We start from the raw sequence: 24,968 nt of genomic DNA, 5'->3' as shown, positions 1-24,968 counted from the left end.
CCTCCCAGCCATAACCTTATAATATGCAAATATCTGGTCTGCAAGCTTATAAACAAACTGGTCAAAACACAGATTCACCTGAAGAGAAAGAAAACACACGTAAGATGTCAATTCTCTAAAGCAATACCAAGTAACACAACTTAAAAGGTAATGAATTAAGCCTCTTACTAGAAAAGAGAAAATACAATGACTTTTACTGTCCAATATTAGCAATTAAATAAACTGAGGTATGGCCAGGAGTGACCACCGTCCATCATGAAACACTAGAACCTTCCCCTGGCTGAGCAACCAGAACACCCCATCCTCATGCACGCAAAGGGAGATGAAGTAGTCTCCCCCATCTGCTCTGAGGGGTAAACTTGCACTGGCTCTGGGACGCCACTGGGCAGCTGTCCTGGAGCAGGGCTGGTGGCACCAGGCACAGAGCACCCAGACCTGCACCTGTGCTTCAGAGGAGGGGGCACCTTTCCCCGAAAGCGGCCGGAATCATGAGTCCAGCACGGGTGGCCTGGCTGGTGGAGCCTCCTACTCACAAGAACTGTAGCCCTCAGCCACACTTGTCTCCCCCGGCCTGACACCCGTGTGGGGATTTGTCCTCCAGAAATAATCAGATACAAGTGAAAAAGTACATGTTGTGAGTTCAGCAAAGTACTATTTAAAATAACCAAGTGTAAAAAAACTAAAGAAATGAAATGGGGCTTGGCTCGAGGCAAAGACCATACTCCTCTCAGAGAACATCTGCAGATGGGAGCCGCTCACGCTGGGGAAGAAGCCAGTGCTGTCACCCCAGGTGTGGACACCAGGGCCCGGTGTGGGCAGCGTATGCAGGGCCTGTTTCAGGGCTTACATGCCAGACTGTTTAAAAGGCTTCATTCCCAAACACTTTACTTCCATTTTTTCATTTTCTCCTATTTTTTCCTTTCCCTTATTACCTTTCCCCAACCCTTTCCACTTTCCCTACACCTTTAGCCCTTTTCTTCCTATCTCACATTGTCAATTATCTCATTAGGATCTTATGTACTGTTATAGTTTCTCACACCAGAGGAACTATTCGCTTCATACTCGGAGGACATTTAACTAAAGGAAATGCGACAGCACGCAGGGGCAGGACCCTCACCTCTGCCTCGATCTCATCGTAGAGAAACTGCTTGTTGAACCTGGTGAGCGCGTAGTGGGCGCTGTCGTTGTACAGGTCCAGGGAGTAGAGCACGTACCTGTGGAGGGGACGCATCACTCTGAGGCCCTCATCGCACCAGGCCACAGAGCAGGCCTTGCCCTCCGTCTCCCACTGTCTACAAGGGCGCAGTGCATTCCACACAGCAGAAGTCAGTTTGGAGGATCCCTTACACCCTAGAATGCCACAGTGAACAGCCCAGAACAGCTGGGGGGCTGGGTGTGGCTCACTGAGGGTACAGGTTTAGCACACACCAGGCCCGGGATCTCATCCCCAGCCCCACAGCAAAACAGAAAACCGTGAGGCTAACAACAAAAACCCCACAGTGGCCAGAAGAAGGGCCTTCCGAGGGTCTCACCACAACAAATGATGAAGTGGATGGATATTATGACCCCATTCAGTCACTGCATAACATATACATGTGCTGAAATAGCCATGAAGATGTACAACTATTATATACCAATTTCAAAAAGTGAACTTGGAAACAAAGAGGTTACTTTCTCGTTTTAGTAATGAGCTGTGAATGAAGAAGACTGCATGACAGTCTTTGATGTGCTGGGTCAAGGCCAGGAGCCCATCATCCCTTGCTTGTGTGTGGACTGGCAGCAGCCAGAGGCTGAGGGAGAAGCCAGGTGAGCAGAGGGACGGGACGGCCACGCTGAGGAGGAGCCAGAGCCCTCACCACCCAGCACTGTACAGAATGGAAGGCAAGTGTCCGTCTGACAACACCCAGTGCTCCAGGGGTCCTCTGAGGACTATCTTGTAAAGAACCGGCCCACTGAGGGGTCCCCAGTTTGTTCTCCCAACACCCACTTTTTATAGCTTTCCTGTCCACGGAAGTCATTGTAATAGACAGATTCTACACCCCTGACTCATAATCCTAACCCTGAAAACAAAGCTGATCAATAGATGTTTTTTCTTTTTTTGGTACCGGGGATTGAACTCAGGACCTTGAGCTTGCACATTCTAGGGTGTAAGGCGGCAGCACCACTGAGCTAAATCCCCAGCCCTCAATAGATGCTTCTTTTCTCCGTTTCTCTTCATCAGAGGCTGCACCACCTGAGGGACCAGGCTGAATGGGCTGCTACAAAGGTCCAGGCACAGGTCACCTCCTCTGCCTGATCAGTCTTTGTCCAGAGCCTTGCCCAGTTCACCTGCCTGAGCTCCTGGTTTCGGTCTGAAGCCAAGGACCAGGTTCCCTGTGTTCATCCCTGCAGCTCACTCCGGGGAGTGTGATTCCCAGCAAATGCTGAAAGAGTCTTGGCTCCTCCACCCCCACCCTCACCCCGCGCCCACAGGCCTTTGAGACCCAGGGTCACCACAAAGCCGGAGAGGCAGCCTCCCAGACACGTACTCCATCATTGAGGCCTCCTTGGTCTCCAGGATGTGGTCAGTCAAGATCCAGGGCATGGACATCTCGATAGGGAACTGAATCCTCCTGCCCATGGTCAGTTCCAGGAAGAACTCCCGGAACCACAGCTGGGAAAGGTCACAGCACTGCTGCAGAGTTTCTTGAAGAATTCAAAGAACACCGTCTTATCTCCATGCGCAGAATAAGATTCAGCAGAGACGACATGAGGTGCTGAGTGTGGGGTGCCAGCAACTCTGCACTCAGCTCAGACACACACAGCATGGACCTGAGCAGGAAGGGGCCAGCAGGAGCCTCTCCCATGCAGCACAGCGGAGGTGCGGCAGCAGAGGCAGCACCTCCTGCCACAGGGACCTCACCAGACTTGCTCGGGAGGAGCAGACAAAGGGCCTTTGGGACAGAAGTGAAAACAGGACTACAGGTTGAGCATTCCTAATGTGAAAATCACAGCTCTGAAGAGGCTGAAACCTGAAGCCTCCGGCACGGCCTCATGGCGGTGACTCAAGTATCACACGCCTGACCACGTGGGAGCGGTCGGCATCACAGCAAGGTACACCAAAAGTGGGGTACGGGCCCAGGCTGCTGGACGACAGGCCTGTACTCCAGCGAGGGCACTGAGGTGACTGAGTCGCTGTGCTTGCACAAACCAAGATGATCGTGGCATCAACAGGTGACAAAATCGTATGGGCCACAGAGCAACACCTGTCATCGCCAGCGTGGTGATCACACTTTGGAGTCTGAGGCAGAAAGAATGTCACAAGTTCGAGGCCAGCCTGGGCTACATAGTGAGACCCGGTCTCACAAAACAAAACAAAGGAAATTCTGACTGAAATGCCATCACACAGCACACACTGCAGCCACCTCGGACCGTGGTCATAAGGTGAATGCGGGAGTGCGGCTGCTCTGAAACATTCAGAAGCCAGGCTGTGGTGACAGCTGCACCACCATGACAGCCAGTGGTTCTGTAGACAAGAAAAGCCACTGAGCTGCAAACTATGTGGACCTTATGCTCTGTAAAATACATCCCAGTGGAGCTGGAAACTGAATTTCCATCTTACACTTGGATCCCATCTCGAGATCTTTCATTATATCTGTACAAACACCCCAAAACCCAAAAGAAAAAAATCTGTAACACCAAACCTTTTTTCTCTAAGCATTTCAGATAAGGGATACTCAACCTGTACTTGCTCTTATGTAGGATAAAAACCAGTGTCCAGGACTCAGCATTACATGGACACTCAGGGGAGCTAATTAATGCAAAACTAGGCAGATTTACAAAACAAATTTCTACCTTTCATGGGGCTAAGCAAAAGCATTTTATTCCAAGACCTTCAGGATCCCCGGGCTGAGTCAGAGAAGCCCTCTGCTCTGAGCAGAGCAGTGGTGGGGATGGCTCAAGGAGGCCCCAGGAACCCCGTGGGCAGGGCCCCCGCTGTGCCAGGTGGCTAGGTGTCCCCAAGCAGGGCCCGCCTAGCTCAGGGCATGCGCCTCTCCACTCCACTGCCCACGGGGCCATTTCTGCCATTTGCCAAAGCCTGTCTCTCCACCCAGGTGCACTCGCTGTGCTCTTGAACCCCATGGTGGAGGGCTTTGTGCGCACACTAGGCCAGCCGAGGCCCCACGGGCCTTGCGGCAGAGGTTGAGGACGGTGAGAGGACAGCAAGGGAGCTTGGGACACCCAGCCACCACAAAGGTTAGGCCGTCACCGCCTGGGTGGAGAGGGACTGGGCGGGGACGTCAGGCAGCCAGAAGCATTCTGGATGGTGTTAGCAGTGTTAGAGCATGCCAGGCCGGACTCTGGTCAGCACTATCTCTTACCACTGAAATTTATCAAGTGGGTGTAGAAGAATGACTCTCGATGAAATTTTTCTATGTCCAATATGGTGGGCCCCTCAAGGCTACTTCTCAAGGTTTTCTTGGAACCACTTTTATCTGCAATGAGGGACTCTAGCATGGTTCTCACCATGTAAAGCTGTATTATCCAAGGAAACATTCGTAGGGGAGAAAATACACATGGAACATTAGTTATGCCAAACTCAGACACACCACAGGAGGAGGACCGCTTCGGGATGCCCTGCGGGCGAGGCCTCAGGCCGTGTGCCCAGGTCCTCAGTGCCTCTCGGCCGCCCTAAGGGATGGGGGCCTGGGCACTCATCTAAGTGGCTGCTGCTGCTGCTGCTTGGGGGAAAGAACAAGTTGCAGAGGAGCAGTTCACCTTTGTGCCACGAATATCAACAAGAAAAACAAACGATGTCTTACCACCAAAGGTTAAAAGAGGCGGATAGGTGTACGACTGCCTCAGAAACGCGTTTACCACATGCAAGAGCCTTTCCATGCCCAGAGACTTAAGCTGCCTCAGCAGCTCGGCAGAGCTCAAGGACTCGGCCATGGTGCGCACCAGGTAGAGCTAGACATGGACAGACAGGGAAGGAGAGGCAGGAGAGAGGTTAGTCACACACTGCACATGCCCAGAGGGCATACGTGGACAGATGACAGAGAGCAGGAGCACAGACTGACGCTCCTCACACCCCCAAGGATGGCAGAGTGCCTTCTTCCCAGTGCCCGGGGTGCCCCCCGGGCCAGCCACATGCTTTGCTGGTGACTTCTGGGAACAGAAAGGGATAGAAAGCCTTCGTAGAGAAATGAGCGAGAAGTCTCAGGTCCCACAGAAAAGTAGAGGAGCACATTACACCAGCCGTGAGGACCAAGGAGAAGAACTTCAGAGAGGGCTGGACACACGGAGAGCGACAGGAAGAGTAGCGTGAGACCACGGCACATGAAAGTGGCGTTTCAGCCTCCCCGTGCTTCATCTTTAGGAAGGCTCACATGTAAACTCAACATAACATTACAACTGCACATTTAAACAAGCGTCAAGAGACGGTGAACGTGTATATTTAGACATACACCGCACGGGGGACAGAGTGGAACTGGGGTCCTTCGGGCCTGCGGTGAGTGCACAGACCGGACTGGGGCTCAGTCACCGTCCAGAGCCGCGTGGGCAGGACGGCCGGAGCGTGGGGACGCACTTCACGCCTGCCCCCCCACAGGAGACCTCACCCCTCCACCCGGGACCTGGCCTTGTGATGGGCAGGGGTGAGGACCTGCGTGCTCGAGGGTCCCACGGCGCGGCGTGGGACTTTAATGTCGAAGCCACTCTTGGGGTCTTTCTCTCCCCGAAGAGCAGGATCATTGAAGGGCTCGTGTCCGGTCTCCCAGTCACACACGGTCTTCCTGATGGCCTGCAGGACACTGAACAGCCCCGTCACGTTACCACAGAGGCCTTCTGCGGGCCCAGCTCCACCCCGGGGACGACTCCCGACCAGCCGGTGCACACGCAGGTGCGGCAGAGGCACATGGTGGCAGCCACAGCCACAGGAAAATTTTAAATCACAGCACTCCTGGACACAGGGCTCCTCTCAGAAGGATTAGCCTAGCTGCACTTTGCATCCGTTAGCCCTGAAGCAGTCATTTCCAGAACACTCTCCAGGCCACCGCAAGCCACGCAGAGGGCAGAGAGACCTCAGTGCCAGCCGGCTGGCGGGGCTCCTTCCTGCGGCTCCCTGGCCCCGTGTTCCCACAGGATGGCAGAGTCCCCACGGAATCAAGGAGCCCAGGCACACCCAGACTTGCTGGGAATGTCACTGTCCCCAACAGGGCTGCACCACGTGGAGACTCTGTGGGTGGCACCTGAGAGCCAGAGGTGCCTCGTGCTCGTCCTGTCACCCTGAGGGGGAAGTTCCAGCTGAGGCCCTTTCACAGGCTGCATGGCTGGGATCTGTTCTCTCTCTGAACCTGGTGCTCCCCAAACAGATCCCCTCCGGAACAGTACCGCGCCAACGTCGGGCAGGAACCTCCACGCACGCGTCTGCTCATGCTGCCACCCATGGGCATGACCACAGCAGTGACCCTCAGCAGAGCCTCAGGTGCCAGCACCCCGGATCACAGTGTGGCTGGGCGCCCTGCTCTGAAGATTCTGGTTTTCGGATTTTTGAGATTTTGGAATATTTGCATATACAGAGTTATCTTGGAAATAGGGTTAGGTCTAAATGTGAAATTCATTCATGTTTCACATACACACTGAGAAAGTAATACACAACACTTTAAATAATTTTGTATGTTAAAATTGTATATAAATATGCAGGATGGAATTTTCCACTGTGGCCTCAATGCCAGCCCTCAAAAACTTTTGGATTTTGTAGCATTTCTGACTTTAGGATTTAGGATTAGGATTCTAGACCTGTATAAAAGCTTATCAATGCTAATAATTTTACTCTGCTAGGTGTCAAAAATGCAAACTGCAACACTTAAATAAGTAACATCTGTATTTTACACAGATGTTCTTGAAAGACAGCCTTACACAAAAGGCTCACGCCAAGAGACAAAGGAGTTCAAGTTCATGTTTCTGTAACATCCATACTGGGATTGGATTGTTTGGCCCGGCTGCCCCGACAGTCAGCGGCCAGGAGGGTTAGCCTGTGTGCCGTGCCAGCTCTGCCTCTCACAGGTTTTGGGGCAGAGATTCTCGAGATGGTGCATCTGAGGGTCCTGCCCCAGCCTGGACTCTTCCACGCTGCACAGCTGACTTAAGGGCCAGCTGCAGGCTCCTGGGTTGAGCCCAGAGTGTGCAGTGTAACCACCAGAGTGGGGCTCACCTGCGTCCGCACCCGCACCCGGGATCCCACCCGGCCCAGCGGAGGCCTGCATGGCGGGCTGACCTCTGGATGACGTTCTTCTTCTTCCTGATGGCCTGCCTCAGCGGCTCCCTCAGGGTCACCTGGGAGAAGTCCTGCAGGGCAGCGTAGACGGTGTGGCGGATGGCATGGTTGAACACGCTCTCCATCCTGCCCATCAGCACCTGCAGGCCTTTGATCATGGCGATCACCTGTGGGGACGGAGCTTTCAGTGGTGCCGTGGGCAGGAGTGCTTCAGTGCCTGGAGGCTGCCTCTGCCTCAGGCCACCATTCTCCTCAGAGCAGGGGCTCAGCACTGTTCCAAGACTCGAGGGCGGGACTGCTCTGACCCAAACACACCTGTATCCACCAGGACACACCCTCCCCATGACTCCAAAAGGAGAAAAAAAAGGAAAGAATTCTTCCAGCTCTCTGGGAGGCTGAGGCCAGAGGATTAAAGGGTGGCCCAGCCTGGGCAGCTACTTAGCCCCAGTCTCAGCGCAGAGCACCTGGGTTCAATCCCCAGTACGACTAACACAACAAAAAGATTCAAGAAAGCAAATATTATAGTAACTGGAAAACAAAGAAGATATAGGAGTCGCTACCGGAATCCCACCTGTTAAAACAATAATGATAGCATGGAAAGGCCTGGAGGCAGCAGCAGCAAACTGCTCCAAGTCCACTCCACACGGGAAGCTGGGCCCTGTGCTTCCTAACACCACAGCTTGGTTTCCTTTCTCTTCCTTTTTGGCGGCACTAGGCATTGAGCCATTCAGTCTGCAGAATGTGTATCGGTCCTCCTCCCTGCCGCCCTTCTGTGAAGTGAACTACCTGTGCAGAGTCTCTCTCCTTTTGAGAAAGTGTTGGTTTGTTATTGGGCCGCAGGAGACAACAAATGTGGCCACAGTGATACATTCACATCAGAAACTCCAGGCAAAGGCACAGCTTTTTCTTTTTCTCTTTTGGAAACATTTCAAAACAAGAAGTTGCTTCACTGTAATCCTCAGTAATAACTTTTTTATACCAGCATGAACTCAAGATCCAAACAAGTCAAGCGTCTGCACTGAACTATACCTCCCAGCCTAGTTTTGGTTTTGTTTGTTTTTTAATTCTGAAAAGGGTCTGCAGGGCGGGGTGGCACACGCCTGTGATCCCAGCACTCAGGAGGCTGAGGCAGGAGGATCGCTGTGAGTTGGAGACCAGCCTGGGCTACATAGTGAGTTCCAGGTCAGCCTCAACTACATAGTGAGACCCTGTCTCAAACCCCCCCGCCAAAAAAAAGTAGAAAAAGGGTCTAAGTTGCTAAATTGCCCAGGATGGGCTTTAATTTCAATCCTCCTGCCTCAGCCACCCAGAGTGCTGGGATTACAGGAATCTACTACACACCTGGCTACAGTTAGGACTTCTTTCTTTTTCTTTTTTCTCCCAGTACCAGGGGTAGAACTCAGGACCTTGCATTTGCAAGTCAGGCACAGCACCACTGAGCTAAATCCCCCACCCTACAGTTAGGTTTTCAATGTGTTTACTTTGGAAACTGATAATTTTTTCTTATCTAATAAAAAAATTTGAAAAAGTAAATTCCTGTTAAAAAAAAGCAAATGGGGAAAACCCACTTGAGTAGCAACGGAAATACTCCATATTCAAATTTATGGAAAGCAAGAAATGGCGCACTGAAGGTGAATTCAGAGCCTTGGATGCAGACATAAGAAAACAAAAAAGGCTGAGAAGAATCACCTGATATTCATCATGGATTCACAAAAACATCATCAAAGTACACACCCAAAAGCAAAAAGAAATACCTAAAAGAAAAAAAATTAGCAAAACAGACAGGTATATATTTGAGAGTGATTAATAAAGACAAAAGCTACTAAATAAACAAACAGGCAGGCAGACAAATGCCCAGCATGACTGACTTATCAAGAAAAAAAAAGAAGGCACAGATTGCCAGATTTAGAAGAAAAAATGTGTTTCCACAGAGTTTATGTGTACTAATGGATGCAAACACACTGCCATAGCACAGATACAAGATCAATGGCACAGGCCAGGCCAGGAACACAGCCCCACATTTAGTCATGGTTTCCAGCAGGGTGCCACAACAAACAGTACTAAGACAACTAGACATCCACAGGCAGAGACTCCAGTTCAAGAAAGAGTGAACTCAGAAGGCCTGAGGACCTACACTCCCTCTGTTCCCAAGAAATGCCCTTTAGGACTGGCCTTGGCTTGTGCCAACGAACCAAGTTCTGAGCCATGAAAATGTTCTGCCTGATAAGAGCGTTCCTTACATGCCTTAACCCTAGGGCAGAGATGGGAACCTTCTAGAGCTTTCAATGGTACCAAGGGCCCGCTGCAGCCCCCGTGCCGTAGGTTCGCCGCCCCTGACCTGGGGCACGGCTGGCGGGTCTGATCCGACAGCTCCTGCTAGTGGCAAGGTTAAAGGAGACCGCTCCTTTTAGTGCTGGAGGCCTGGAGTCTGAGTAGCTACTGCCGGCCACCAGGCCCCACACATGCCCGGGACTGCACCAGGAAATCCCAGACACAGCTCAGCGGGGCTTCTACGGTTGGAAGCACCATGCACAGTCACCACCACTGCTGGGGGACAGAGGACGCCCCGACTGTACAAGAAATAACACCACGAATCAACAAATGGGAGGCCGGGAATTTAGCTCAGCGGTTCCGCCGCCTGCCTCACAAGCGCAAAGTCCCGAGTTCGATCCCCGGTACCAAAAAAAAAAAAGATGACAAATGGGATTACATCAAATGAAAAACCTTCTGCACAGCAAAGGAAACAACCAAGAGTGAAGAGACAGCCTACAGAATGGGAAAAAGATCTTCCCAGCCATTCCGTGGACTGAGGACTTACATCTAGAATACATAAAGAACTGAAAAAAATCAAACACCCTAAACCCATCAAAAAACGGGTAAGTGAAATGAGTAGACACTCTCAGGGGAAAAAAGGCCAATAAATACATGAAAAAATGTTCAACATTACTGGCCATTAGAGAAATGAAAATTAAAACAACACTGAGATTCCATCTTTACTCCAGGAAGAACAGCTATCAAGTAACAACAAATGTTGGAGAGACTACAGGGAAAAAGGAACCCTTCTACATTACTGGTGGGAATATAAGCTAGTACAATCGCTATGAAATCAGTATAAAGATTCCAAAAGAAACTAAAGCTAGAAATTCCACTAGACCCAGCTATTTCCCTTCTCGGCATCTTCCTGAAAGAGTTAAAAGCCATCATATCAGTGATACAGGCATACTTGAATTTATAGCAGCATGGTCTACAATAGCTAAATCTTGGCAGCAGCCTATATGTTCATCAGCAGATGAATGGATAAAGAAAATGTGCCATTTATACACAATGGAGTATTACTCTGCCATAAAGAAAAAATACCAATAATGAAAAGACAGAAACAATCACAACCTTCATCCTCTGATGGATAAATAAATGTAGTATTGTGGAAATGGAATGCAGTATTATGTAGCAGCAAGAGGAACAAAATACACAACATCCGTGTGAGCCTTGAAAACTTTGTGCTACGTGGCAGAGGAAGTTCACCGAGGGCTATGCACTGCCCGGCCAATCTACACGAAGGCCCGAAGAGGCAAATCTAGTCAGGAAGTGGACTGGTGGCTGCCTTGAGTTGAGAGGAGGAGAAGCCCAGGTGGCAAGTAAGACAACTAAGGGACTCGGGGCTTCTCTTCTGACATAAGAAAAATGTGCTAAGTTTGATTTTTATTATGCAACTCTGTGATATACCAAAAGTACTTAATTCTACACTTTAGGTTGATGGTGTAGTGTGAGGTATGCTAGCAAAACAGGGGAGACTGTACTATGAAGAACTTTATGTCAAAAACTTAGCAAATGCAGAAAAATTCCTTAAAAATGCAAATTATCAAAGCAGATTAAGAAGAATTTAAAAATCTAAACATCCTACTACATAGTAAAAAAAGAATGCTTCAAAAAACATTCCCTATACAAGGAAGAAGGCTTCACTGGTCAATGGCAGCAAACATTCAAGAAAACAAGACACATAATCTCCCACAAATTGAGCCTCCCATGAGCTATTTTATGAAGCCAGCATCTAAAAAACAATGGAGGGCCGCGGATTTAGCTCAGTGGTTCGGTGGCCTGACTTGCAAGCGCAAGGACCCGAGTTCAACCCCCGGTACCAAAAAATAAAAAATAAATTAAAAAAAAAAATTAATGGAGGGCCAGGGATTTGGCACAGTGGTGCCGCCGCCTGCCTCACAAGTGCAAGGGCCTGAGTTCGATCCCTGGTACCAATAATAAAAAATAATGGATGCAAAGTGTACAATAAATTAATCAGTAAGAGTTTGTCAATTCTCTTCAGAATGATCCACGGGGTTACTTATATCCTGATTAAAAACTTCAATAGGTTTCACTGTGGAACATAAAAACCTGATTCCAAAATGTTTATGAAAATACAAAGGACATGAATAGCCAAGGAAATCATTTTTGTTGTCGCTGTTGTTTTCTGAGACAGGGTCTCACTCCATAGCTCAGGCTGGCCATGAATTCGCTGTACACTAATGTTGCCTTGAACTCTTGGGCAATCCTCCTGTCTCAGCTTCCCAAGTGCTGGGATTACAGGTGTGCACCACCACACCCAGCTAAGGAACTCTCGAAGTTGCAGAAATACGTGCTTTGCCACATAGGACAGATTCCTACAAAGCCACAGGTTGGCACTGGGGCAACACAGACAGACTGACCAACAGACTGGGAAGGACAGTGCATTCATCAAAATCAGCTTCCGGTAAACCTCACATGTCAATGTGAAAGGCACAATAGTAAAATATCCAGAAGACGAAGCAAGACAATAGCTTCATGACCTCGGGGATGCAAAGATTTCTAAAACACGACAGGAGAGAAATCAGCTGGCACAGAATGAAGGACTTCTGTTCAGGTCTGTGCACCGCGGGCACACACACCTGCTGCTCCACTCTCCTCTCGCGCGAGGTCACAACCCCCCTGCACCCCGCGTCCCCCCACCCCAGGCCCTGCCAGCAGACCCGGATCTTCTCCTGGCCCCACAGACGCAGCAGGCAGCGACAGAGGCGGCAGGCTGTGCACGCTCTTCCTTCGCTTTCAGAAGGAAAAACACGGCGAGGCCAGAGTCACCTGAGCGCGCAGAAGCGGACTGCGTCCTCACCTCGACCAGGGCGAACTTCTCCTCGCTGGTGTAGTTGTAGCGGGTGGCGCGCTCGTACTCCTCGGCGTTGTCCGGGCAGTCCTTGTTCGAGTACTTGTCGGTGGGGTGCACAAGCTTCCAGGAGTACTGCGAGGACAGAGAAGCCAGGAACAGGGCCTGACAGGCTGGCAGCTCACATGTGCTGCGCTCTGAAAGTCAGACGCGAGCACAGGCCCACCTCCGGAAGGCAGAACACCTGGCCATTAACTTCAGGCGTAAGAGAAACAACAGGTATATCACTTCTCGGTCTTTTGGCTAAGATCAAATGTGGAGAAACACCAGGTACCGGCCGGGGATTTAGCTCAGTGGTTCCACTGCCTGCCTTGAAAGTGCAAGGACCCAAGTTCGATCCCCAGTACCAAAAAAAAAAGGAGAAACACCAGGTAAAAGGCCTGGCTATCGCATGTTGGATATTTAAGACCCCGGGCATCTCATTACCATTTACATTTACAAAAAGAATCTACCTCTCAAATGAGCATGTGAACTTCCCATTCAATACTCGGGACCTTGCACTTTCAAAGCAGGTGGCAGAACCACTGAGGTACATCCCTGGTACCCCATTAGGTACTTTTTATCTGACCAAGAGGGAAAAACTTGTATGACATACAGGTATTTAAATTTTTAGATGGACCAGACACAACTTCACTAACATTAGAAAATACTGAGACAGGGCCCCGGATTTAGCTCAGTGGTACCACCTGCCTAGCAAGTGCAAAGTCCTGAGTTTGATCCCCAGTACCAGGAAAAAAAAAAAGATACTGAGAGGCAGAGCTGTTGTTTTTAAGAATTAAAAAATAAAAATAAGAATTAGAGACCATCACAATGGCATAAATTTAGTCCTGTCAATGATTTTTTTTCTTTGAAACAGGGTCTCACTATGTAGTTAAGACTGCCCTGGAACTCACTATGTAGCCCAGGGGGGTCTCGAAGTCACAGCAATCCTCCTGCTTCAGCCTCCCAAGTGCTGGGATTACAGGCATGTGCCACCACACCCGGCTATCGATATTTTTTTTTAGAAAACATTCATTGGTACATTTCAGATATACATAATAACATGCATCATAGGAAATTTGTACGAGTACATGATATACCTTGTTTTCTCCGTTCCCTCCCCTCCCTTATGTACAAAAGCTTTGTTTCCATTATTTTCCTTTGATTTTTCTCTTTTTCCTTGTACCTTCTTTCCTTTCCTCCTCCATCCCCTCTTCTCCTTCTATCAGTGTTTTGTTTTTTTGGTATCAGGAAATCAAACTTGGGTCCTTATGCTTGCAAGACAGGTAGCAGAACCACTGAGCTAAATCCTCAGCCCTCTATCAGGGACAGGGTCTCACTATGTAGTTGAGACTGCCCTGGAACTCACTATGTAGCACAGGCTGGTCTTAACTCACAGAAATCCTCTTGCCTCAGCCTCCCGAGTACCAGGATTACAGGCATGTGCCACCATGCCTGGCTGAGAGGCCTTTTATTTATATCACAGAGGTAAAAGGTACTAAGGCAACTTAGAAACAGTTATATGGATGCATAATCTTTGTTGTGATGTTTTGCTTTTGTTTTGAGCTGCTGCGTAGTCCAGGCTGGCCTTGATCTGCCTGCCTCAGCTGCCCGAGTGCTGGGATTACAGGCACGGGCCACCAAGCCCAGCTGGGTGCATAATCTTATTTCCTGGGCCACAGAGAAAAGAAACTGAATGATTCATTGTGGACCTAATGATCTACATCAACACAAAAAAACACATATGTCATCGAGCCACGACCTCGATGTGTAACCACCAGAGAGGCTATGCATGTGGCCGCCTGAATTCCCGCTCCAGAGCCGGCACCTACCACTTCCATCACGTGTGCGCTCCACTGGGACAGCAGCTGCAGGCCCTGCAGCGCCAGGTCGAAGAGCTTCCGGTACTCCGCGTCAGTCTTCTGCGTGTCCTGGCGCCCTGACCCAGTCACCACCTGGGCACACAGGCAGGGCATCAGGAGGAAAACGCGGCCGCATTCACCCTTCCACCAACAAGCTCGGCTGGGGACCCAGCCACACAGGGAAGACACAGGTGGGAAACGGCCTGGATGGATGCTTCTGGAACAACATGTGTCCCTGACCGTGAGCGCATGAAAACTGCAAGGGTCAGAGGCAAACAGACGCAAGACAGAGCAGACACCACTCAGGCCCACCAGGTCAGGCGGATCAAAAGGAAAGAGGAGTCAAAATAGACAAGGACACGAGCTGAAGTCGAGGAGAAATCAAAGCTGTCATGCACTGCTGATCAGAATCGTCACTTTGGAAACCACCCAGCAGTTCCTCAGAGAGAGACAGAGCAACCACCTTGGCTCAGCAGTTCCTCTCCTGAACAGCCACCAAGCGGAATGAGGACTGATTTCCCTCGAAACTCGCACGGATGCCCACAGCAGTGAGACCTAACCGAGTGCACACCCAGCTTGTCAGTGCGACAGACCCTTCCTCGGCCATAAAGAGAAAGAGAAGCTGAGATGTGCATTAAAACCCTGGGATCCATATGGGAAGTGAAAGAAGCCTGTCGATAGGACCATCGCATATTCAGGGTCCCGCTCTCGGGAGATGCCCAATCAGGCAAAGCCACGGAAACAGCAGACTGCCAGGCGTGGCCGCTGCTCTGGGGGTGAGGTTTCCTCTGGGGGGTGACGAAGCATTCAGAGGACGGTGGTAAAGCTGTTTGGCCCAGGGAATACAGCAAAAACCCTTCTGTTGTAGGACTTCAACAGGTAAATTATACTGTATGTGAATTACATTTCCATAAACCTGTTAAAAAATACCCCGAACAAAGGGTTCAAAGGTAGATTTTTTTTTTCCCCTCATTAAAATCATCTTAAAAAGAACTGAGTTAGAGCCAGGGATTTAGCTCAGTGGTTCTGGTGCCTGCCTCACAAGTTCAAGGACCTGAGTTCAATCCCCAGTACAAAAAAAAAAAAAAGAATTAAGATGTGTTATGTACATGTACCAACCCTCCACAAGGAGTACAATGATTATTTACTACAAACATGCACTAACAAAAATTAAAATTTAATTAAAAAATAATGGCCAGGGCCCAGGGCTTTAGCTCAGTGGTGCCAGTGCCTGCCTTGCAAGTGTAGGGTCCTGAGTTCAATCCCCTGTACCAAAAAAAAGACCACAAATAAATAAATATAATCAGCCAGGAAACACACTGCAAAATGCACTTACTGGAGGGCTATACCCCTGTTGTTCAAATTCCCCTTCGGTGCAGCTTACAATCACAGCCTCCCTTCCTGAAGCGTGTGGGGTGGAGGGCCCTGACCTGGCAGTCCCTTCTCACGGGGACCGTCCTGGGCCTGCCCGGTCTGCACCCAGTCAGCACAGGCGTAGGCGTGCAGACACGCGAGGTCACTTGGTGCGTGGGGACTGTGTGGGGACAGGGATGCTCCTGTCTGGGACAGCAGGGGCCGGTGGGCGGGGCTGTCCCCAGCGGTGGTAATGGGCCTCCTGAGCACTGCTGAACCGACTGGATCTGAAAGCCAGACCAAGATCCTGACCGCTCCCAGCTGTCCCCAGGACACACACAGCTGTCCCTGTACCCTGCCTTTGCTGCCTGGCTGCATCCTCCTCAAAGCCATCACACCCTCCTGTCCAGTGCACCTGCCAGGGAGCCAAGCTGCGCAGGTGAGACAGTGAGGGTGGCCAAGCGTTCGTGGCAAAGTTGGCTGTGGAGGTAACGGCTGACAAAGGCCTGGCTGCAGAGAAAGCCCCTCCTCCCAGGAGTTACTCCAGGCCACCTCCTAGACACAGGGACATACACTCCTAAGGGAGTCCCTGCCACCTCTGGCTTTGGGACTTTCTTTCCTTCAAGACCTGAAAGGATTCACACGTCAGAAGTACCCTTTCCTGTCCGGCATGGTGGCTCACGCCTGTAATCCCAGCACACAGGAGGCTGAGGCAGGAGGATCGCGGTGAGTCTGAGGCCAGCCTGGGCTACACAGTGAGACCCTGTCTCAAAAAAAGCAAAAGACAAACCAAAGAAAAACGTACCCTTTCTTCTCCCAGCGTCCTTCCTTTCCTATTCCTAGCTGCTTGAAACCATAGTAATGACTAGGAAACAGCCACCTAATAATTTTTTCTCTTCACCTTTTCTTTAAGGTTTTTTGTTTTTGTGGTGCCAGGGATTGAACACAGGGCCTTGCATATTCTAGACAAGTGCTTTACCACTGAGCTGTACCCGAAGAGTGTGGGCGCTTTTCCCCAAGAAAAGCTACATTTTGTACAGCTGAATAGATAACCACAATGCTAACTCCCACCTCTCCAATTATAGTGGGCGCTTTTTACAGAGAATCTAGATTTGGTACTCAGTTATGCTCTCAAGGCAACGGAAGTTAATATTCTCAGCTGCTCAGGCCCGTGGCTCTCACCTCGCTGTTGCTGTAGCGGGCAAGCTCGGAGATGAAGCGCATGTGGTCCTCTCGGATCTGGATCATCTGCTCACAGATGTTGTACTGCGGGCTGCTGCTCGAGGTTGTGCAGGTCCACCTGGGTGTGAGGGGCCCCACATCACAAAGTGGCACCAGCGCAGCGCTGAACATCTCAGCGGGCGGTTGAGGCCACCGTGCATTGCACTGGGGCCGTACAAAACGGGCTGCAAATTTTTCAAGGTTTTAAGTAAAACAGAAGATTCTGCGACAAGGGCCGTCTGTGGCCCATAATGCTGAAAGTATTTACTGAGTACTGAACCTCAGCCCACGAACCTGATGCTTAACACCATTCTGGTCGCAGAACTTGTTCCAGGGCTGTGGGGAGCATTCGGTTCATGAACAAGGATCACGGAAAACATTAAGTAGGTGAACCGAGGAGCCACTGTACCCGCTTCCCTTCACAGAAGAGGCGCGCTGACCCGAGACATGGACGCAACTTTGTCAAAACTATGGTCGAATGGTGACTGCACATTAGCTGCAGGTGGAAGCAATCAGCAGAAGCCAAAACAGAAAGGCAGAGATCCGGTGGGCTGTGCAGAGCCACAGTAGAGCACTATGTCTCCAACCATGCAGCGGTAAGCTGCAGACTTCAGAGCACAAGCCGACCAGCTCTCGGGGTGGAGCCAGAGCCAAGTGCTGCAGGGTCTGTGGGCCACCCTGACCCTGTGCACATCACCACCGCCACCACCCTGTTTTTATTTAATTTAATTAATTAATTTATTTATTTTCGGTACCGGGGCTCCAACTCGGGACCTTGTGCTTGTGAGGTAGGTGGCAGCACCACTAAGCGAAATCCCCAGCCTCATCCTGGTTTTAAAGACATCCTCTGAACAGTGTGACATCCATTCTGAGCTCAGGGGACCTGGAGAAACCACACGTGGGCTGGCTCAGTCCTCCAATGGCAGTTGGTACCGATGTCACTGCATCTGTCGCTGACACAGAAACTCCGCCCTCGGCCCACAGAGCTATTTCTGCCTTTTCAACCCATGTCCAGTCGAAACTTCTGGGGTGGTGAAAATGTTCTAAGTGTGTGCCGTCCAGTACAGTAGCCTCTGACTATTTCAACATTTGAAATGTGATCATTCTACTCAGAAAATTAAAAATCAAATTGTATTTTTTTGGGGGGATACCGGGGATCAAATTCAGGACCTTCTGCTTGCAAGGCAGGTGGCAGAACCACTGTACTACATCCCCGGCCCCAAATTGTATTTTTTAATGAATTTAAACGGTTCCAGACATTCAGTTTCCAGCTGCTAGGAGAGTCAGAAGAGTTATCTCGAGACAGAAAAGCAGGGCTCTAAGATGGCCCAAGGAGGACCCTGCAGAAAGCTCTTCCCAGGCAGGTCCCCTCTTCCTACCGAGACTTATTTTCCTCATAGTGGGCGCTGGTCTTGATGTATCTGGCCAGTTCTATTTGCATGTCCCCAAAGAGTGGAACCACCTGCAGCTGCTGTATTCAAAGAACAACAGAAAACTGCATCATTACAAACGTTCAGTCATCAAATACACAAGTATAAAGAAAATGACTAATGCTACTAACTATCGTGGGCCGAGTGCTACCTCTGCAAATCATTTAGCACAAAAAAAAAAAAACCTCTGAAAAGAACAAAATACAATGTGAGAACCAATATACATACAAACTATTCAAACATGAATGTGTTACATTCATGGGCACTAAAGACTGGCTGCATCACTACACTAGCAACAAATGCAGCAGTACCTTGATTCAGGAACTACATTCTTTCCACAATTCTGGTCGCAAACTGAACTGGACAAGAACCGGATCGAACTTCTCCATAAGGTCAACACTGAATCTAAACACTGAAGGCTGGGAATTTAGCTCAGTGGCGCCCATGCCTGCCTCACAAGCACAAGGTCCTGAGTTCCATGCGCAGGACCAAAAAAAAAAAAAAAATCTAAACATTGAGTTTGATTTGATTCTCATCCAATTTCATTTGCAAGCAGAATTGTGGAAAGAATTAAGTTCATGAACCAAGGCACCACTGTAACAATAAAATGAAAACTACAGAGAAACAATTTGCAATAGCACCAAAAAACAAAAGTATGCGTGAATAAAGCTAACAAAACATGTGCAAGACTTCAAAAATTCTAGACAAAGCTCTCACCAAATGGAGCAACTCATGTTCCTGTGTCTGGTGACTCAGTATTTTATTTCTTCTTTTATGGTGACGGGAATTGAACCCAGGGTGACAACATTAGCAATACTGTACCATAGACTTGAAATTTACTGAGAGCATTTCGTAAATGTTCTCACTACAAAAAATATGATAAACAGGGACGTAACTCAGTAGCAGACCACTTTGCTAGCATACAAGGCCCTAGGTTCAATCCCAGAACCGCACACATACAGAAAAGTGAAACAGTGAGCCATACAGGGGAGAGTTCGATCCCCGGTACCAAAAGAAAAGGAAACAAGGTGCTGAGGACCCAACTTATCACCTGTGCCTAACGGAAGAGCTCCACAGCACAGCAGCAAGGCCTGTGCTAGGCAAAGCCACCAACAAGCAACGCCCACCCACAACAGGATGGGTAAGTTACACAGAATCACAAAATGCAAATCTGCACAGCTACCCTGCAGCCCTGGCTCCAACACGGATGTGGAAGCAAACAGTCTGGGTCCAAGCAGCCAGCTGCCAAAGAGTATAAACGGCACGATCCTGTTTCCATGAAGTTCAGCCCAGGCAAGACCACAAGGAGGAGTGGGAACGACAGTGCCCCAGGGCCCGCCCACGCCAGCATTCCTGCTTGGCATCACAACCACCCGGGTGCTCTGTGTAAAACTTCGAGCTGCCCAGTCAACAAACACACTGGGCTTAAAAAGAAAAAGGAACTCACCTTGAAGTACTTGTCAATTTTAGATAGGTTTATTCTCTTTTTGGCATCCAGTTTATAGATGTTGCTCACGCTCCCATCCATCAGGTACAGACCAAATCCCATGACCTGAAAGTCACAAAGCAGTGTGAACATCCTCCCTGACCGCCTCATGCCTGTGTACATGCACACTGGTGACACCTGAAACCACAAAGCACTCTCTACACGGTGCTTCTGAAAGCCCCTAGGCAGGAGAGAGCCACGCTTTCAGATGAAGCCACTCCTCTACGTATCCCGGCTCCTCATGCTGTTTCAGCCTCCTGCCGAGGCCCAAACACCAGCACCAACTCGTGCTGAGCAGACTGCAACACGAGACGCGGACAAGTGCAGCTGGGAATCAGGAGGCCCCAGTGCTGCCATCAGTCGCAGCCCTTCAGGATTCACTCCACACCTACAGCGCCAGGTGCCAGGACAAATAAAGCAGCGGCCCTAGAGCTCCATGAACAAGGATGGGCAACCGTACCATCGGTGTGGAGCATCCAACAACCAATGCGGCAACACACGTCGGCAGGTACCCCGCTCACAGTGGAAGGTGTGCATATTAAACCGGACTTTGTTTTGTTTTGTTTTATTTTTTATTTGTTTCTAGTACCGCAAAAAAAATACCAAAAAACATTTGGTTCTAACTTCACATCCCATCTCTCCAGACAGATCTCCAAAACAGTATCTTAACAGTATCTAAACAGTACCACGAAGCTGTACGTTAAGGCTGCTTGTACAGCATGATCGCCCTCACTGGAGTCCTGCGGTGGGCGCTCTCGGGCCAGTCTGCAAGCCTGGCCTGAGCGTGGAGCCACACCTGCCAGGTACGTTTCAGTGCAGGCACACTGCTCCTGAGGGCTTTGGCTGGGGCTCCTGCGCCCACAGTGCAGGTACAACAACCCCAGCACCGCCGGGCACCCTATCTGCAGGGCCACTCGCCCTCAGCACGCACAGCGCCCTCCTGCAGGGCACCCATCGAAGGGTCTCCTGGGCTACCTGGGCTGACGCGCGAGGGGGAGTGTGGGGCAAAGGGACAGAGGACGGCCGGTCATCTGCCCACTGAGCGCACAGCGGGAGCCCCGAGTGGAGGTGGGACAGCTGCTCACTGGGGCCCTGGGAGGTGCCGGGATGGAGATGGACCAGGCCGCCAGTTTACAGCGGAAGGCGCTGCTGGGAGGGGCGAGGCCCGAAGGCCGGTCTCCCACCTGCACGACAGGACCGGCTTCTTCTCCCAGAGCCGCCTCCCCACCATGCTGTCCCGCCCCGAGCAAGTGAGCAAGGACTGCAGACACGAGCCCAAATGAACTCTACGTTGCGGGTGGCAGGTGTTGTGCCTCAGCAACGAGAAAGGTGCCAGCAGGTGAGCGAGCAAGTCTGCTTTAGCTGTGATACAGTACATGGTGGGCCTCCGTTTCCACTGGGTTCTGCGTGCTTGGATCCAACCATCCACAGACCGGAGTGAGTATGAACCGCCTCTCCTGGTCACCGTTCCCTGGCAGCACACTGTGATAACCACTGCATAGCCTGATGACACGTTAGCAGTCTGAATCATCCAGGCTCCATTCAAAGCACACAGGAGGGAGCGCACACCTCACATGCACACGTTCTGCCACCCTCCCTAAAGGGCTTGAGCACCTGTGGGGTTCGGACCCATGGGGCGCCAATCTTCCAAGGACACCGAGGGGCAGCTGTGTTGAACCCCCACCGACCAAGTGGAGTCTCACACAACCTCTGCTAAAAGCTGCTCGATACCAAGAGCCCTGACCAAGGCTCCCCTGGCCACCAGCACCCTGTGCGCCAGGGACACTCGCGGGCGTCCGTGTGGGCTGGGCCAGGAGGACCGCGAGTTCCAGGGACAGACTGCAGCAAGCGCGGCCCCCGCACAGCTGTGCCCGCTTGGCGGCCGCCCCCGGCACTTACTTTGAGCAGCATGTGCTTCTCGCTGGGCGTCAGGTACATCCTGTTCTCGTAGCAGTCCACGCACAGGTTCACGATGTCTGCCAGGAGCTCCTCATAGCCAGAAATGACCTCGAGCTGCTGCTGTAGGGACTGCGGGGCAGAGCGAGAGCCATGGGCCATGCCGCCTGGGCCAGTGTGGCCTTGGTGCCCGGGAACCACGCCTCACCTGCGTGATCTTGTTGTGGTTGGCCAGGAACATTGACAGGTTCTGCGACTCCTGGATGGACTGCGGATCTGCCATTTTACGGAGAAACTGAGCAGCCCTGAGAAGGAAAAGAAGTTAATGCCAAAATGCACCATGGTACTAACTTAGAAAGAATTCTTAACACACTGGGATCTCTGCATTCTTCAGAGCTGGGAGCTCTCGGCCCTGAGCACAGGTGAGACCTGTCCCAGCTAGCGCTCGCTGGCTGCACCTGCCAGGGTTCGTCCATCCGCAGCACAGGGCCCGGACCCCAGCCCGACAGGGACCGCCAGGATTCCCCCAAGACCTGTGAGGGAGATGGGCAGGCTGCACCCCAGGCTGTCTGCTGGGGATGCCGCGGCACCAGCCTCGCAGGAGGAGTGCCCGTCCAGGCCATGGCATCGGGGCCCAGACCCCACAGGTGAGGCCTGGCACTGCCAATGCTGCAGCCCCAGTGCGACTCCACCCAGTCCAGCAGGGAGGAGGTCGATCGCGACTGTCAGTACATTCAGCCTGCCCCTCAGAGAGGGCAGCGGGAGACATCCACATGTCTGCACCACCTAAAAATCTTGGGGTTCTCTTGAAGAAGTTTCCGCGGCAGACTGGTAACACCTTATATTCATTTCCCCTCCTCTTCCTTACAAACAAGCCTGAAATTTCTTTGAGGCAGCAATGTGCCTTACCTCCCTTGTTAGATGTGGCCAGGTAAGTGAGGGCTAAGCCATGGGATAGGATGCCAAAAGCTGTAAATTGAAAGTTTTCCTTTGGTGGGACACAGCCTTTCTTTTCTCCTTCCTTCCTGTTCACTGGAACGCACAAATGACCGGTGGAGCTCAGTCATTTTGGACCATGAGGTAACATATGAAGGTGACAGAGCAGGACAGTAGGAGCTGTGGGTTTGCACACTGTGAGCTCGCTGCACAGCAGCAGACCTTAACGCAAGGCTTTCCAGAGACAGAGCGAAACTGTGACCCCATTTAAGCTGCCCCTTTTGTGGGTCTGAAAAACGATATGCAGTGAAGCCATGTGTGAGTCGACCGCCCTTGCCTGGCAAACAGGATTGTCAGGATGCAAGTCCTCGCTGGGGCCCGGGCCGCGGAGGCCAAGGAAGCCATGGGGGGGCACTCCTGGGGTCTCCCTCGGGCCTAGTCACAATCAATATGGACAGCTGTGGCGGCCTCTGCCCCAGGAGGCTGTGCTGGCCACTCCGGCTGCAGCGGAGGCACGGCCACAACACATGCCGCTGCGAGCGCTAGGGACAGCAGGGCAGGCGCGGGGCGTGGGAAGAGCGGCCAGAGGGGCAGGGCCAGACTGCTGGGCTCCAGGCATGTGGGCACCGGCTGCCACCGGGGTGCCAGCCCTCGGACCATTTACAGCCGAGGCCGGGGGAACATGCAGGGTGGGAGGGTCTGTCACCAGACAGGCGCTGGACCACGCTGCTCAGGGTCATCTGTGTGGCTGGGCAGGCAGTGCCCCCCCCGGCACCTGCCCGGGGCCCCATGGTGCTGACAGGACACGGTGCCCACCCCTCAGCCCAGGGCCTCCCACCAGACAGCCCGGGCCAAGTCCTAGCCCAGAACCTCGCGGCCCTCCCAGGCGACACCTCCCGTCGCAGCCTCACCCAGCTCAGTGCAGTTAGCAGGACGGCACGTGCGTCTCCAGAGGCCCCCAGACACCTGAGCTGACCACAGGGCTGCCACCGGGGGCTGCAGAAGCCAGCAGACGCCCCCGAGCCGGGCCGCTCACCTCTTGTAGGCAGAGTGGTCGTTCTTCACGCTGCACTTCATGTTCTTCAGCTCATCCAGCACGGCGAACATGTTGATGAACTTGCCCAGCGTGATCAGGTAGGCCTCCGACACGAAGTCCTTCCTCCGCTCCGCGTGGCACAGCCGCCTCACCTCCCCACAGAAGCGCTCGATGGCGTTCCTCTGGGAGGGAAGGAGGGCAGGAGTCGGGCCTGGACGTCCAGTCTGCGTCCCGGCCGCAGGCCCAGGCCTGTACTCCGCGCACTGCAACAGTGCCCAGCGCGGGGGCTCTGCAACCCCTTGCTGGCCGGGCAGAGCGGCCCCCATGGCTTCACACTCGGTGTAAGGTGTCTCTTGCTGATTTCCAGCGCAGGTACTCGGCAAAACGCCGCAGTGAACCATGACTGCAGTGGTGACGAGCCTACAGCCAGGTGTTGTTTCTTTTTCTTTTTTTCTTTTGGTACCAGGGATCGAGGCAGGTGGCAAAACCACTGAGCTAAATCCCCGGCCCTTGTTTTTAAGACAAAAAATTTTCACATATGAGATGCTTTTCTAGGCTGAGCCCTCAGCGTTCAGGTTTAATCGCAGTGCTGGCCCTCTGTGGTAGTGGTTTGGGCTTGCAGTTTGGGCCCTCAGCTCTAAAGGTTCGCTATCCCCGTCTGTAGATGCTGTGACTTTCAGAGGCGAGAAAGAAGAGGAGAGTCTTCCTCTCAGCAGCTTTTAACAGGGAACAAAATTAACCTCTTAAGTCACTCCTATCTCCTTCCTTTACTATAGGAAGACTGAAATCAAAACGGGGTTTGCATTTCCAAAGGACTTCTTTGAAGAGCTGGGCGGCCACACGGACACTCTGCCCGACCAAAGGGTCCCAGGAGGACACAGCCAGGGCAGGGACCCCAGAAACAGGGTGAGGTCGAGAGAAAAACACACCCAGAAAACCAGGCGAACTCAAAGTGCACAGTGGCGGAAAGTCGGGACACTGGACTTAGAAGTGACAGAAAGCAGGTTCCCACACAGGACATGCGTTCTCGCCGACGGAGCAACGCCACGCGCTGCCCAGGGCTGCAGTTCCGAGGCTGCTGCGGTCGCTTTAATTGACACGCACTCAACACGAAACCACTAAGATTAGTTTGCTGTTTTACCTGAAAGTACATGAAATTCATCAGTTTCGTGACCTCAGGCTCGAGAACCTCCACAGTTTTCTCATAAATCTCCACTCTATTTGGCTGCTCGTTACATTTCACCTGAGACAAAGAAAGGCGTGAAGGAGGCCCGCTCCAGCCCCCAGCCAGGGGAGGACGGGGAGGACGAGGAGGGCGGGGAC

The 24,968-nt window shown here is 51.6% G+C and overlaps 1 protein-coding gene across 1 annotated transcript in view; it reads right to left on the bottom strand.

Annotated features, from left to right (window-relative positions):
• Cyfip1 (cytoplasmic FMR1 interacting protein 1) overlaps nucleotides 1-24,968 on the bottom strand; it is a 57,491-nt gene that overhangs the window by 22,902 nt on the left and 9,621 nt on the right. The window contains exons 5-19 of the mRNA XM_033761040.1: nucleotides 24,787-24,888; nucleotides 23,646-23,827; nucleotides 21,882-21,978; nucleotides 21,677-21,805; nucleotides 19,739-19,843; nucleotides 18,241-18,332; nucleotides 16,823-16,940; nucleotides 14,258-14,380; nucleotides 12,396-12,521; nucleotides 7,259-7,425; nucleotides 5,645-5,792; nucleotides 4,362-4,515; nucleotides 2,529-2,685; nucleotides 1,118-1,214; nucleotides 2-78 (exon numbers count right to left, since the gene is read on the bottom strand). Coding sequence (XP_033616931.1) covers nucleotides 2-78; nucleotides 1,118-1,214; nucleotides 2,529-2,685; nucleotides 4,362-4,515; nucleotides 5,645-5,792; nucleotides 7,259-7,425; nucleotides 12,396-12,521; nucleotides 14,258-14,380; nucleotides 16,823-16,940; nucleotides 18,241-18,332; nucleotides 19,739-19,843; nucleotides 21,677-21,805; nucleotides 21,882-21,978; nucleotides 23,646-23,827; nucleotides 24,787-24,888 — 1,874 coding nt within the window. The remainder of the gene's footprint in view (nucleotide 1; nucleotides 79-1,117; nucleotides 1,215-2,528; nucleotides 2,686-4,361; nucleotides 4,516-5,644; nucleotides 5,793-7,258; nucleotides 7,426-12,395; nucleotides 12,522-14,257; nucleotides 14,381-16,822; nucleotides 16,941-18,240; nucleotides 18,333-19,738; nucleotides 19,844-21,676; nucleotides 21,806-21,881; nucleotides 21,979-23,645; nucleotides 23,828-24,786; nucleotides 24,889-24,968) is intronic.

The sequence above is a fragment of the Fukomys damarensis genome, unplaced genomic scaffold, assembly GCF_012274545.1.
Source record: "Fukomys damarensis isolate Sample0158 unplaced genomic scaffold, DMR_v1.0_HiC HiC_scaffold_7, whole genome shotgun sequence".
Classification (NCBI taxonomy): Eukaryota; Metazoa; Chordata; class Mammalia; order Rodentia; family Bathyergidae; genus Fukomys; species Fukomys damarensis.
This window is presented reverse-complemented; position numbering and strand designations above follow the sequence as displayed.